Source organism: Hyaena hyaena, unplaced genomic scaffold, assembly GCF_003009895.1.
Source record: "Hyaena hyaena isolate Hyena2069 unplaced genomic scaffold, ASM300989v1 scaffold_5, whole genome shotgun sequence".
NCBI lineage: Eukaryota > Metazoa > Chordata > Mammalia > Carnivora > Hyaenidae > Hyaena > Hyaena hyaena.
Window position 1 is genome coordinate 83,169 of NW_024080637.1, and position 16,127 is coordinate 99,295.

Here is a 16,127-nt window from a genome sequence, read left to right on the forward strand (position 1 = left end):
CGGCAAGTGTGTGTCTTAGAGTTCAAGCAGTCTGGGTTTGAAATCACCACTCCCTTTCCTAATCTGGGCAAAATTACTTAACATTTCTGAGCCTGCTTTCTTTATCTATAAATTGGATACAATAGCATAGAAAAAAAGGTCTTTTTGAGATTAGAATTAATTCTAGTACATAGTGGGGCTCACTCGCTTAAAAAGTATGTGTTGAGAATCAGCTACGTGCTAGATAGTTTATTAGACTGTGGGTTATTTATTATTCTTAGAAAGTTTTTTTAGAATAAATTAGGGTACATGACAAATCCTCAGGATCATACAATGCAATGTGGCAACATGAGATGACCAGGAATCAAGAGCTGAACTGTTTTCAAGGACCTGGAATTTCCTGGCCTGGGCTAATAGTTACTTTCTAGGACCTGAACTTACTTGAGCTCTGCAGGTCCTAACTGTAGGAGTAAGTCACTTTGGCTAGTGAGAAAGTCTGGAAACAGAGCTCTTATGGTTTTTTTTTTTTTTTTTTTGGGGGGGGGGAGACGGAGGAGGGGTTACCTATCCTTCCCTCAGCCTCAGTGTATGTATTTAGAATGTACTTCTGGCTCTGCAGTTAGGCATACAACCCAGGCTACGCCAACAAGAAAACCCCTTTATCTTTTAAGCATAAGGATTATTCCAAAAGTGACCCAAGCAAATGACCCAAACCAGGACAATCGGAGCCATAAGCATCCAGGAGCAGAACCTTTCCTAGATCTATTGTGAAAAAAGCTCTTCTCTTTACCTTGGGATTGTTAAATTGCTGAAAATTAAGCCTGGAGCTGCTCATGTCATTAATGCCAGTGTCCGAGGAGATTCAGCTTAAGAATGAAGTTCACACAGAAGACAGCAGAGCTGAGGGGAGTCTGAACCACGTACAGATTCTGAAGGTATCACCTGAGCTCCTGGATCCAGCTCTACCTGAAGCCATAACCCCCTAGATTTTTTGGTTACCAGCACCAATCTGTGATTTTCTTTCAGAGCAGTAGAGGGATGGGTAAGGAAGTTGGTTGTGTTTCTCTCACTTATAAGAACATTTCACATGAAAAGGAGTCTATATTAACATATCTTCAAAGCCATCCATTACTGGGTGTGTGGTAATTCTGCAACTTTTTATGATGTTCAGGAACTTGGGGATTTGGGAAGATCTGGAGATCTCCCTCGAGGATGCCAAGGTTTTCTAAATTCCTATCGCAGGCCAATAGAAGGGACCCCCACAAATACTCTACATACCTGTGCTATATTATCCCTTTCTTGAATTCCTCCCTCATTAATCTCATCATACTAATAAGAACCTGTTTCATAGCTGCCTGTTTTACTAGGCTGCAGGCACAGGACTTGTCTGGTTTGTTCATTAGGGCCGAGTACACTGCGTGGCAGATGCGAAGTGCTCAATAATTATATGCTGAATTGATTCCTATAAACAACAGACTCTTGCTGACAAAAACGGTGCTTAACTTGAGCAAGAGCCATGCCTGAATGAAGACATGCCAAAGTGAAGTCTCTACCACGGCTAAGGGCTCCCCATGCCGGGAGGGAGCTACTGATTGCCCCACTGGGGAGATTCCCCGGTTCTCCCAGTGTGATGGGGTAACCAGGCTGGCTCACTTCCCTGGGACCGCATCTCCTCGTCTGGGCATCTGGGGCTCCTCGCGGAGAGGACCCGTGAGAGCAGGTAGAAGACAGGTGGGGAGGAGGATTGAGGAATGAAGGAAGTAAGGACCCTCTCAAGAGAACTACATTCAAAGCGAGGACAGAAGACATCCCAGAGGTGGTGAACATTTAGTGACATGCTGTGACAGTACCCAGCCCTTCTCACATGTCATTTCACTTCCTCCTCCTCACGCTTTCAAGTTTTATACAGGTAGGAAAATAAAAGGCGGGCAGAAGACAGGTGACTAGTTCAAGCACACGCGGCTCCCAAGCGGCCAGCCAGGCTCCGAATTCTGGCCGACTCCACAGCCCATGCACTTTTCACTGCACTCTGCTGCTCCCATTTGAATTACTTTTTGGAGGTCAAACGGTTTATTTCCTTTCAGAAGTGTTTGTTCTCCGGTCCCTTATTATTGTATTGCAACCTGGCAACTCTGATGTTGCTCATGTGTGTTTTGCACACCAGAAAAAGGAAGCGTTTGATGGGGGTGGGCGGTAAGAGTAACCGCCACTGAATGCGAAGAAATGGCAGATGCCAAATATAAATTTACTGCAGAAATATACATTTTAAAAACCATTCTATACGCGTGATTAAGTACACTAATTGCAACAATACAAAGGGTGCAGCATGAAGTAGGTGACTCTCTGAGATACTGCAAGCACATTAATGGGGCCGTACGTTCCCATTTCAAATATCAGTGCTCACCCCTCTGTGCCTACATGGATGATAAGCTGATACTACATAAACATTGTTAAAGCCACAGTTCCATGCTACAGTAATTCACTTAACTTTAACATGATTTATGGTTCTGTCAATAGGGGAGGTTGAAAACCCTGCACTGAAATTTCAATGTGAGCTTCATATTTAAAACAGCAATTGTGTGTGTGTGTGTGTGTGTGTGTGTGCATACTCGCATAAATGTGTGCCAGAAGAAAACATTCCACATAAAGAGGAGATACAAGTCCAATACCGACCTTTTTATGCTACTCCGAAGATAGGACAATAAAGGAGTCCGAAACATGGAATCAACATTATATTAAGCTAAACCAAGAAGAAGGAACTGATAGTGATTTTTAGTTCAAGCAATGCCAGAAAGTCTTATCAATGAGACGATTTCAGAGAAACCTTGCTCAGAACCGCTGCCTTTACCGTGTGCGCGCATGTGGGTCTATGGTCAGGGTGGAGGTGGGGGAAGGAAGAGGGAGAGGAAGAGACGGAGAGATGGAGAGAGGTGGAGAGAAAGGGGCAGAAAAACCCCGAGGGAGGGCAGCTTCAAGATGAGTTTAAATCCAGGCCCTTGTGGTTAATCACCCTACTTTTGTCTCTGGCCCTCAACCTGGGGGCATTTTGCCTCTTTAAGAGATTAAGGAGCCAGTTGGTCTTACTGGTCTGACCTGTCCTCCTTGGGACCACATATTAGCACGGTTCCCCTACAGAAGAGCTCTCTTTATAAGTTTGCTGTAGGATGACAAATTAACCCAGCAGGGTGTCCCACACATCTATCTCGGTACAAATTATTAGTGTAATAGAGCTTTTAGTTATGCATTTATCTAGTAATTATTGAATGGCTACACAGAACCGAGCTGAACAGCCGTGGCCTTTGATGAGGTTCGCTCGGTGGGTGGCCTCACAGTTAATTTAGGATAGTTTTCCACTAAGCAGTTCACTTGCAGATAAATTAGCTAAACAGCCTTCTCCTTTAAATATTTTCCATGTCATAGTGAAACTCTTTACAATACAATAAAGGTACAGTTTTAATTACACGCTTCCTGACTTTTGTTTAGTTGTAGTTTTAAAACATTTGCTGGCACTGTTTTTTTTCCTTCGGCTGGGCAGTAATAGCTGGTTGTAAGTATCTGGCTAATGAATTTAATAATTTCCTGAACTGGGACTTAAAGGGCCTTCACTAAAAAGCTGCTTTTCCTCTGTACCTTCCAGATCCTTCAAATCCTGCCGGCAGTGTTTCCCACTGGGCTGGACACGAGCAGCAGAGCTAACCTTGACCAATGTTCACAAGCCCTCTTACTTACCTTTCAGTGCACCTCAGAGGTGGTGTTCTTAGGTCCATGATGCCTCCATTTGAAAATCAATTCTGGCAATTCCTATTGTACAGTGACAATGTAATGTCTTCTCAATGACATACTCTGCTAATAAATAAACACCCTGCGTCTGTTGGCAGATTATTTCAGCACCTTGTTAGCAACAGGTACTTAATTGCTTCTCGTTTCCCTGAGATGATTCAATTGCACTAAACCAGGAGAGGCAAATTAAATTCAGCTCTTTTGAAAGGAGCACCGGCAGGTTCTACAACTAAGTTAAAAGCTTTCCTAAGAGGCAAAGAAGTTTGCAGACCACTTGGGTACTGGGGACCCGTGCCAAGGGACAGGTGCCACGGTTACGGTGGAGATAAAGGGGGTATGCCTTCTTGTGGGTCCTTCACTTGAACCAAAAAAAATTGTAATCCTACAGCAGATAATAATTTTGAGCTTGGTATTTCTCTTAATGCCTATCAATTAGAAGCTCTTCATTAAGACAAAGCAAATGTACATTGAGCATTTATTCACCATGCAATGCGTCTCCCTAAATGCTACTAAATATATGCTCTTGAATATGCTATTATTATTACACATGGGGGATAGAAAGAACTCCCTGTTATTCCCAAACTTTCTGTGTGCCTTCAATCAAATCCATGCAATCATTCATTTATTCAGCAAACATTTGCTGAGTGCCTTCCTTATGCCGGGCACGAGGCTGAGGGACGCGGAGAGGAACAACAAAGCCATAGGTTCTGCTCTAATGGCTCCTGCCATCTAGTGCTAAGTGTTGCCTTCACATTTTACCTCTCCTTCCTTCCTCCTCTATTATGGTCTATGGCTCTACACTCCTCCAACCTTTCCTGGTGACCTCAGCTTCCTGGAAGGTGATCTGAATTCTCATAATTCTCTGCACTATGTTTTTCTTGGCTAAACCGGGAGATATTGTTAACTGCAGACCCTCAGATGTTTCATCACTGAGAGCAGGATCCCTGCTTGAATCATGAGGATCATGAACTTAGGTTCACAGAGCATATACGCTTCTGCCCACCTCTCCAAACAGCAACTGGCATGGCCCTTTGAAAGCCACACGATGAATCTTTGGTTTATATGGCTATTGTTTTGGTACATCTCATGTATATTTTTGGTACTAGGGCAGTTTTTTAAATGTTTATGTATTCTGAGATAGAGAAAGAGAGAGACAGAGCAAGAGAGTGCACAAGTAAGGGAGAAACAGAGAGAGAGAGGGACAGAGGATCCCAAGAGGCTCTGCGCTGAGAGCAGAAAGCCCGACGTGGGGATCGAACCCACAAACTGTGAGATCATGATCTGAGCTGAAGTCAGGCACTTAACCACCCTAGCCACTCAGGCGCCCCAGGGCAATTTTACTTCTAAGCTCCCTTCATTGTATATGCTTCTTGACTCCTAAAGAAGTGGGCAGTTTAGTCTCATGCTCACATCGTGTATGTCTTTAATTACTCAGTACTTAGTTACATGAAAGCATGACTTCTTTGCTGTTGCTTTGTTTTGCGTGTTTGCAATGAGAAGGTACTCTGCTGGAGAAGAGGGGCTCAGTCTTGGGCTTGTTTGGACTCTCACAGTGCCAAATGCCACAGCAATCTCTATCAGGATGCCCTGTCCCCGACAACAGCCTGCGCTTCCCCATCACAGTAATACACCTGCTGGCTTTCTTGTCTTGTCATCCACCGAGAGGTCAGGACTCTCAGGCGAGTCCAAGCTTCTCTTGTTCACTCTATTCAGAAACTGGTAGAGCCCCTCGTCCACACTGTTAAGTGCTTGGTAAATATTTGTGGAAAAAACTAATGGGTCCCCAGACAGTAATGGGAGTCTGCAAGTCCATTTTAATATTGAAAAAGTCACACTGCGGCACTAGTTAGGGAACATGGTGAAGTGAAACAGGTCCAGATGCTTGAGAGGGCTACTTGTAAATAGTTCTCCAGATAAGGACAATGTCTGAAGTATCTCTTTTGTGTCTATCCTGCAAGACGGTGTGGCTGAAGACGGTTTCGTGTGGCCCTCGTGTTTTCATAGGAACTAGCACGTCTTCAGGCATGAGCTCACAAGGTGTGGCTCAGTGACTCAGCTTACCTCAAGCGCTCAAGTTGAGATACTCTAAGACACCTCTAATGAAATCAGAGATGGTCTCTAGATTGTGAACTTCTTCAACTGGACCACTCCTTTTTCTTTGTTTAAACAGTAAATGTATGCTTTACCAAAAAAAAAAAAAAAAAAAAAAAATCTAATAAAGTTGCTCATTACTGTTAAAAAAAAAAAAAAAAGAAAAAGTCACACTGACCTCAAAAATTGTTTTTTGAAGGGATGTGCATCTAACAGAAATCCTACATTACCAGTAGCAAGGATTCATGGGCTAATAAAAAAAGGTCAAGTGATATGTTTATGGCGTTATTAAAAAACTCATTGTGATAACATGGGTTATGTCATGCTTATCAAAAGATCTAAATGGCTATGTTATGTCTTAGACTAATAAAAAATGTGAAAACAAATTAATTGTTTAAATAAATGTAGTTTATTTCTCCCGGAGGGGAGAAAAAGGTAGAGCCTACGATCTAGTGGCAAAGGCACTGAGTTGGAGACTTGATTTCTATTCTTGGCTGAGATCTCTCTCATCTGCAAGAGTAAAATGGAATGTGTTACTAACTGCTAACCAGCACATTTCTCTCCTACTTACCTACTTATAAAGCCCCACTTGTATACAGAGTGGCAATATGTTCAGCTAAAAAAAAGTCTAGATTTCCTAGCCTCCCTTGCAGCTAGAAGTGATCTTATGACATAGTTCTGACCATGCAGCATAACATTCTACAAAAGGTGGCAGAGTGATATGGCTTTTCTTTCTGCTTGGAATGCTAATGTAAGGCAAGAGTGCAGTGGCCACACTGTGACCATGAGGTCACAGCTGGAGGATGGGCACGACCAACTACAGCAAGGCTAAGAGAAGAAAAATCTCAATCCTTGGACTCCAATAGTCCTGAGTCACATACTTGTTTTTATAGAAGGAAAATCTGACCAAACAGGTCAGATTACTGTTACTTGCAGTCACATGCATTCTTAACTGATACAGGAAACGAATTAGACCAAATTTCCAGGGCCTCTTCTGAAAGTCTGTGATTCTAGAGGAAGTTCCGTAAGTGCTCACTTGCTAATTACTTTCAACCTCTGCAATGCGGACAGTGCCTGCTCTTCCCCATTTCTAAATCCCTAGAGCATAGAGCTGCTTTACTTACTGTAAAGCATTCAATTAAATGAAATACTTAAATTGAGTATCATTCATCAGCTTGTTTTTGAAAACAGCAAAGATTTTAGGCAGACACCTAAGTCTCAAGAAGATGAACTTTCAAGAAACTAAAATATCACTGATTGCTCCACATTTAAAGGACTTAGACCCTTTAGACTGTCAGACAAACTTACAACTGTTTAAAAAGCAGAGGAAAGAATTCTTTAGAAAGCAAAGATTTCTAAATCACTGTCGTGATTAAAGGCTTTATTATGGCTGAAATTTTAAGTGCTGGCAAAAGAAAGTTTTTGAAAGCCCAGTCTTTCAGCTTAAAGTACATAATAACTGTAATAGTGTACAAGGACATATAGATGCTTTTACGGAAACTTAATGTCTTCTCCACTCCCTAGGATATTCCAAAATGCTTTAATCCCTTTACCTAATTTTAACTACATAGGTGGCCCAAGTATTCTCCCCATGACACAGATGGTCAAACCGAGACCGCAAGGTTAAAGGATTTATCAAAGCCACAAAGAAAGCCAATGTTAGAGAGGGGGTTAAAAACAAACACATATTTCTTCCTTCACTATGCATATAGGGAAGTGATTACACTAGCAATAAAATGAGAAAAACTATTGCTTTCATGTCAAAGCTTTACTCATATAATCTTATAAAGATTTTCATTGGACGGAGGCCATGGTTCTTCCCTATCATGGACACTCCTTATACAGAAGTCCTGCACAAACTACTACCTATTTATCACCCTTAGTTCTTCTGAAGCAATGGGATCTTGTCTGTGTCGGGGAGAGGATATTGTCTTTTGGGTACATTTATGTGCAATTTGAGTCCTTTTTATTTATTCAACCAACGTTTGAGAGTAATATCCATTGCATGAGACACAACGAAGGTAACAAAGTGTAGGTTCTAGAACTTCCCTTTCAGAGGTTTCATTCTAGGAGAACGACAAAGCGTGGACATTAATAACAAAGGTACCAGTGGAGGAAATTTGCAGACATGAAAGGCTACGGGACTTTATAGAGCGTGAGGGGATGTCAGCCTGCGTGGAGCTAAGGGTTTTCATGTAGAGAATCGTACTGGCGCTGGTCTTGGCACGGGCAAAATGTTGATAGGTGGAAGCAACAGGGACGGCATGAACATTTCCAAAGCTTGGGTGAAAATGGGTGATTTAAGGGTTTACATGACTTGAGTACACACTCTGTTTCCAGGTACTGTGCAAACAACCGTAAATACACGATTTCATGTGCTCCCGAGATAACATGATTCTCTTGAGGTAGGGACTACGACCTCCAACTTCTAGAGGAGGAATCTATGACTCAGAGGAGTAAAGCCCAGTACCAGGTTCACACGGCTGGTAAAAGTGGTGGAGACAGGATTCAGACACTGGGCCCTTTGACCCCCACGCTTTTATGCTTACTCACTATACAATGGTGCCTCCCTTCGAGGCCCTATTTTTCTGCATTTGCTTTAAGGTTTCAAAGAGAGGTTTCCTTTGTAACAACTGGCCACCAAATTCCCAAATGTGGCTTATGTCTGTAGTCAAAAATAGGGCTGTTTTTTTTTTTTGTTTGTTTTTGTTTTTTGTTTTTTTTAGCAAGGTGAGCTTGCTTTGCTGTCGCTCTGTTAAAATATCACCTCTAGCCTGAGCACTGAGATATGCAACACAGTTATTTCTTATGAACTGGGGTTTGTCTAGTCAAGGTATTCCCATAGAAATTTTAAAAGAAGGCAGCAGAATCCTGGCAATCTGAGTACTACTCAGAGGTGAATACACCATGTGATTCTGAGCAAGGGTGCAGTAAACAATCTCTCCCCCACCCCCATCTCTGTGCTCTAGGACCCTGATAAAGGACACACCTTTCTCTCCTTCCAGGCCCTTTGAAGTTCTATTGTCTGTCTGGATTCTCTAATGATTTACTGATTTGGGTTGTGGCAACTCTTTACAATAAAAGGAATATGTGAGGCTGAAGTCTCCTTTATGTACACATCACATTTACGCCACAGTGGCTCATTCAGTCAGACTCTCTCTCTCCTTCAGTTTGGCCTCATTTTCCTAAACTATCAGCTTTTAATCCTGTGATCTCATTCCAAGCATTAGCTTTGCAACTGGTTCAGAGAAGAATAAAGGGCAATATGGCACCTGCAGCAAATATTTCTTAGACAGCGAGAGGCTCAATGCCAACCTTAAAAAAGTCTTAGGCCCAAAATGTCTCATGTTAGCCCATCTCCACTCTGTGATTCTTGCCACAAGGACACCACAGAAGAGTTGCATCTATGTCATTCCAATTCCCTTTACCAGACCACTAAGGGGGGCAGGGTGCAATAAGAATGGGTACCTGAGTAGATTTTCCAGAAAGGAGAACCGAGGATACTGGGAACCATCTTGAATTCTGGTGAAAACAAAGAATCTTTGGTATTTCATAATTCTTGAACTAGGCGTCTTTCTCTCTTCCTCATAAACATTGTTCATGCTATGAATAGGAGATCAAAGCTCACTGTTCTGAAGGCTAGGGTTCAACCCAGCATGGGTGGTTTTAGCAAATATGCTTAAGTATGTAGCATGAAGAAGCCCCCCATCTTGGCACTCACAGGTAAATGCTAGAACTACTGTCATAATTTGTGGAACTACGGCTTTAAGGCAAGACGCATAGAAGTCACTGAATATCTACTGAATAAATGATAACATACACACATCGTTTTATGCTCCTTAAAGCACAGACGGTCCGTAGACAGTCTCTACAAATACCATCTTACCATGTTTCTATCTAAGAATGGGAGGCTGGGAGGAAAAGTTCTTTCAGCAATAGTATTGGCCCATTTACTGGTGAGGACATTAAACAATCCACAGGATAAGTGGAAAGGCAAAGAGGCACCTTATCCATCTATCCCTATGGCTGGCACATCATTCTTCCCCATCCTTTCTAACTTGCCACACTACGAGTCTTTCCTCTGCTTAGAATGCCTTCCATTCATATAAGCAACTTTTTAAGATTTGACTTTAGTGCTATCTATACTTTGAAATGTCTTTATTTGGTAAAAAGTGGTAATGGCATGTTCCACATTATCTTCTGAATGCTTATCTCCTTGTATCTCTCTTCTGCCCTATACTGTATGCTTTCTGAGGACAGGAACCACTGAACTCCAGTGATGGGCACTCAGGAAACTGTTGTTTAATGAATGAATGAGACTCCATAGTCCCCTCCTCTGAGTTCCTACAGAAATTTTCTACTTTTAACATTCACTTAGCATTTAGAATGACCATAAAAAAGATAAGAAACATCACATGCCTTATCTCCCTGAGACCAAAAATCTTCTGAATAAAAGGATTCTGTATCTTTTATTTTCCTCCACAGTTGAGCCTCCTAATGAATGCTGACTATGAGGATAATATCATAATACTACCCCATTTAAAGAGACTCATTCTGGGACTGTATAATCCAACCCAGCTGCAAGGTTTTCAGGCCAGCAAAAAAAATACACATATATGTTGCCCTTCTGATTATAACACACACACACACACACACACACACACACACACACACACATACACTACACAAGTGAAAATAATAAGGCATCTTGAGAAAATCCTGTCAAGATCACATGTCAAAAGATGGAGCAAGTACATTTTCATAATTGTGAATATAGTAATTGCTTCACGAAATAGTCCAAATACTTGGGTTTTTTCCCATGTGATTTATGCATGCGTGTGTTGGCCAGCCTTCTCAACTTCAGTGCTTCCCTGAGATGCACCCCGAGTATTCATAAAGGGATTCAGATTTGTGGAGCTAACTTTGAGATTAATGCAAGAAATATCAGTTTCCCCAGGTATATGTCAAGGTAGATAAGAGACTGTAACTTTCTAGGATGTTCTATAATACCAGCTGGTAGATCACAGACCTACCTAAATGACAATCTGATGGAAGAAAGTAAATGTGGTTACAATTATCCATACTCCTACTGTGGAGAGTTTCATAAACAAACTAATAAATATTTTCATCTTGCAATAAGATCGAGTTAAGTGATTTGCTGACATTCTCTTGAGGTTTAAAGCTTGTCTTTAGTGCGAAATACAAATCATATTTCTTGTGGACACACTTTAATAATAAACATAAAAGCACACGAGACAAAAATAATGAAAACATTGCAATGAAAACCAGACAAACTATCTACCACTTCAAAAGGAGTGAGTGAAGACTGCTCGTCAACACCGTGATGCAAACAATCTCAATGCAAAATGCCACATATTGAAGTCAGGTTTCAAGGAAAGGGAATCGGCAGGGATGAGGGAATGAAAAACAGCTATTACTTGCAAACAGGTAACTAACTACAGGGAAATACACTCACCTAGCCCACCTACCCACACCCACACCCACACATCCACACACACACACACATACACACTCCTCTTGTACAGCCTGTAGGACAGATTTGATTTTGGTTTGGTTCCAATGACCTCCCACCTCTTCGCACATCCCCCTGGCAATGAGAGGTTTGGGTCCCTCTTTGGCCTTAGGTACGGATCAAGGGTTTGGTGCCAAAGCCGTCCCCAAGGATGAGGAATTGGAACAGTCGCTGCTCTTTGCAGCGTTCTGGGAGAGGCCTCCTTGTCTCTCACTTTGCTACACTCACTCCCAAGGCCATGATCTAAATGCAACCACGGGAGCCCGTGGAGCAGCTCACCTCTGGGTCCTGTGATGACAGGTCGGTGATGCTGTGTGAATGCCGTTCCCAGGGAGGAGGTCTGCGAAGGGGAGGGGCTGCTGAAACCAGACTTCTCCGACTTCTTCAGTGTGGTTGGAGACGGCATTCCTGGCAAGAAGGATGGAGTGATAAGCACACTTTAATTCATGGCACGACAGCTTGTACAACCTAAAAGATAAAACTGAAAGAATTAAAAACAGAAATCCACCTGTGAGCGCAAAATTTGTTTTGAATTGCTTGGAGTTTGCCATGAGAACAAACAGGTGACAGGATGGTCCCCTGATAAATCCGACTATAATTGATGTCAACCGATTCTACTAAATCGCAGTCCATTTTGGCACTATTGATCTTTCCTAATTACAGAGGGCCACGTTCCAGGGTTGCCTGTGAGTTGTATGTCCCTGTGGCTCCCAGGACCCTTCAGGAAGGAGGCTCTCGAAGGCACAGGAAGACCTCATCTGCAGTCACTTCATCTTGCCAGGTACCTTTCGTAAGCACCAAGCTCCTTCCTCCACATTCTAAATAATTTAGCCATTTTAACATTAAAAAGCAAACAAACAAACCCTCAACAATGGCAACTCAGTTGCTCATCCAATGAATTATTTATAGTAGAAAAAGGAAAGAAAAGAGTAAAAAGTCCTTAAATGCCTCCTAACAACTGAAACTGGTTAAATAAATATGATAGAACCCAGGCAAATAATACTATAAAAAAATAATGACATGGAAAGATAATTACTTAATGACATGGACTAAAGACATGGAAAGCGATTAGAAAATAGGATGCTGTGCTATGAGGCCATTTAAAAATATATTTCTGTGGTACAGAGAAAGAGCTGGGAGGAAATCCACATAAAGGGTAACAGTAGTTCTCTCTGTGGGTTGGATCTGGGTGATTTTCATGGCCTCTTTTTTGCTTACTTGTTTTTTTCTGTGATGAACATACATTAGTTTTATGTTAAGAAAATACAATAAAAACTTGTTTTTAAAAACAGTATTTTTACTATAGTTTCTGAGGTTTTCATAACATCTCCAGCACAGAAAATGCTCTGGGAAGAAAATAATGGGAAAATAGTCTCTTGTAATCACTAAGTTTGTAATGTCCTCAGCAACCGTGCTGACACACACAGCTGGAGACATCTATCAGTTTGGTAGGGTGCCAATTAAAACAATGAAAACTTGGATATAAAAATAAAGGAAATGACTCCTCATCTCCACATCACAGGACAAATTTGGGCTCTCTCAAATTCGCAGCTCAAAATTGGTCTGTATTCATGTCAAAGGAATCAAATCCCCTTTACTTACATAAGGTCTACATGTGCTGTATTCTATGACCAGAGAATTGTTGGGGTGAGCTGGCAAAATAAGTAATAAAAATAATAATGATATTAGTGTGCGCCTGTTTTTGAGTAGTTACTGACTACTGTGCACTGTGCCAAGCACTTGGTAGACACAGATCTGTTCCAAAACTTCGTTTGGGCTGTATCTAAATGTGTCCTTATTATTTCTGACCACGGATCTCCTTAGTAAGGTTCTACAACACAAGCTTCACGTGTGACTACGGATTCTGTAAGGATAGAGTCCACGTCTGCTTTGTTCCTTCTGTTTCCATGGTGTCTAACTGAGGGTCTAGGACGCAGCAAGTGGCCTGAAAAGATATTTACACTACTTGTACCAGTCTCAGCTTTACCTGTGGTTTTACTCATCGATGCATGGGAGTCTAGCAAAACTTGAGAGTGTGACCCCAAGAAAGAAACAGATTACAAGTTGGTGAGCATATTTGCGTGGTACAACATAAAGACAATATGAAGTGGTGTGTGATTTCATACCCACTTGACGAATCTAGATCCCCTCCATTCCAGATCAATATCTATGTGATTTGAATTAAAAAGTGAGTCACTATGTGACTTTAGTTTATGTTTCTTTGCTCTTTGAATCAGTTACCAAAATCACACCATACCAATATCCTAACATAATTACGACGGATTGAGGTTTTGGATCAACATTCAGGCCAAGTAACCTAGCCTAAGGTATAATCACGTAATTACATTAGAAAGGAGATTTCAAATTAAAAAATTAAAGGGAAGAAATACAAAGTTACCCAAATGTAAACAAATCTCTCAACTCATTCAAACCTCTCCTGTGCAAAACACATTTTTAGGCTGTCAACCAGTCCACTGATTTAAAATCAGTCAAATGCCTGAACTATGTGTCACGAAACAGAAATAGAACAGAAAATGAAAATGTCAAAACTTTTAAGATGGCAGGAATTTTTTCAGACAATGGCATCACTGATGAAATGCAGTATCTGAACTAACCTTATATAAGAGAGCGAATGGTTGGACTCAAGGAAAAGTTACGATTTCTTTGAAAAGTTCATGTGTCCCCTCCCATGCTGTTCTAAATTTTTAAAAAATGTTTTATTTATTTCTGAGAGAGAGATAGAGAGGCAGCGTGAACAGGGGAGGATCAGAGAGAGAGGGAGACACGGAATCTGAAACAGGCTCCAGGCTCTGAGCTGGCTGTCAGCAAAGAGCCTGATGAGGGGCTTAAATCCACGAGTCGTGCGATCATGACCTGAGCTGAAGTCAGACGCTTAAATGACTGAGCCACCCAGGCGCCCCTCCCATGCCATTCTAAATACTGCAGGAATACTGACGTGATTTAAACCCACCATTTCCATTTAGTCTTTTAAAAGGGGGAATATCGGTAACATTTAGAGAATAACAAACATAAAGGATAATTAAGTTGGAAAACGAATTCAAAAACAGCAAAATTCGAATCTTCTCGGAAAGAGTTAAAGAGAAAAGAAATACTGTCTGCAACGCAAGAAGTACAAGCCAAACTATGTATAACCTTCTAAATTTATCACAGTCAAGTAACATGAACCCTAAGGCTGTCATGAATCTCGAAATTACTTTGTGTTTTCAATTTTTAAAGACTTGTATTGAGCACATTTCCTTATTATATACTTTAATATTTTCTCCATATGCATAATGTATGGTTAATTTGCGTCGTATGCTTAATTGACAGGATGAAATTTCAAAATGAGAGTAAACTACTTTATGTTAAAAGTGAGAGAACATTAATCTTGACTTATATTTTCAAGATCAAGTTTAGTTTCTACACCATAGATTAAAAATAAGATTCTTGTTGGAATGTCTTGTACCAGTTAGCTGTGCACAACTGTTGTGCAATTACTGTAAGGATTAATGACTGGCTGGGTTTGTCTTAATAAATCAAAACTTTAAGTTCATGTATTTTTTAATAGTATCATATTAAAAAAAGATTATAAAATAATACTGCCCTTTTCCTGGAACAAATAAAATATTATTTCAAAGTTATTTTCAATATGCAAAAATAAGGAATTTTATGGAACAAGAAGAAGAGATTGAGCAGAATGGTGTGTTTCAGTGGGACATTTTCTCCTACTGACTGCTATAAAAGAACCCAATGGTGGTAAAGAAAATAGAAGATGGATTTCAAGAAGCATTCTGGCTTGTCATTGGTGCTCTAATCATCAGACTTTGCAAATTTCTCTCACTTTGCCATTTTCCTAAGCTACCGGAAACATTTCAAACAGTGTCCAGAGAACAGGCAAACATGGAATTCTAGTCATTCAGTGACTCTTATGTCATTTCAGTGAGAAATGCAACAGGAAAACCTTGTAAGTACAGGCCAAAAACAATACCACAAAGATTCCATCACAGTCACTGCTAATATCTGTGGTAGTCAGGACTCTAAGATGGCCCAGCGGCTCCTGGCCCCTAGGGTACATACTTTAATATAATCTCCTCCAGTTGAATGTGGGCAGTACCCGTGAAGATGATAGATGTTATCCTTGTGATTAGGCTGTTGTATTGCAAAGGTGAGGGGACTTCTGCAGATGTAATTAAGGTCCCTACTCAGGTGACTTTGAATTAAGTAAAGGATTATTATTCTGGGTGGGCCTGACCTAATCAGGCAAACCCTGTAACAGAGGGACAAGAATAGAGATCAGAGAGATTCTCCTGCTGGCTTTGAAGATAAGCTGCCATCAGGTGAAAGAGCCTGTGGAGGACCACACAGCAAGGAACTTCAGGGACCTCTAGATGTTAAGCAAGGCCCCTGGCAGACAGCCAGCTCTAAGAAAGGAGGAATCTTAGTCTTAAAGCTATAAGGAACTAAATTCTGTCAATAATCACAAGTTTGCAAGAGGACTCTTGCAAGGAGTCCAGAAAGGAATGCAGTCTGGATGAAATGTTGATTGCAGCCTTGTGAGACCCCGAGATGAGGGAGAACCTACGCTGTGCCCAAACTCTTGACCCACAGAAGTTGTGAGGTAATAAATGCATTTTGTTTGAAACTGTATTTGTGGTAATTTGTTATACAGCAATAGCAAACTAAGATGATACTCAAATATGAGACCACCTTCCACGCTAGAAATGTCTGCATTGAAGATGCTGAC

General features: G+C 41.2%; 1 protein-coding gene across 4 annotated transcripts in view; it reads right to left on the reverse strand.

Moving 5' to 3' along the window:
- The window catches only part of NFIA (nuclear factor I A), a 370,202-nt gene that overhangs the window by 68,741 nt on the left and 285,334 nt on the right, over positions 1–16,127 (reverse strand). For all 4 annotated transcript variants that reach the window (XM_039238382.1, XM_039238388.1, XM_039238398.1 and 1 more), the window contains one exon: positions 11,663–11,791. In XM_039238382.1, coding sequence (XP_039094313.1) covers positions 11,663–11,791 — 129 coding nt within the window. The remainder of the gene's footprint in view (positions 1–11,662; positions 11,792–16,127) is intronic.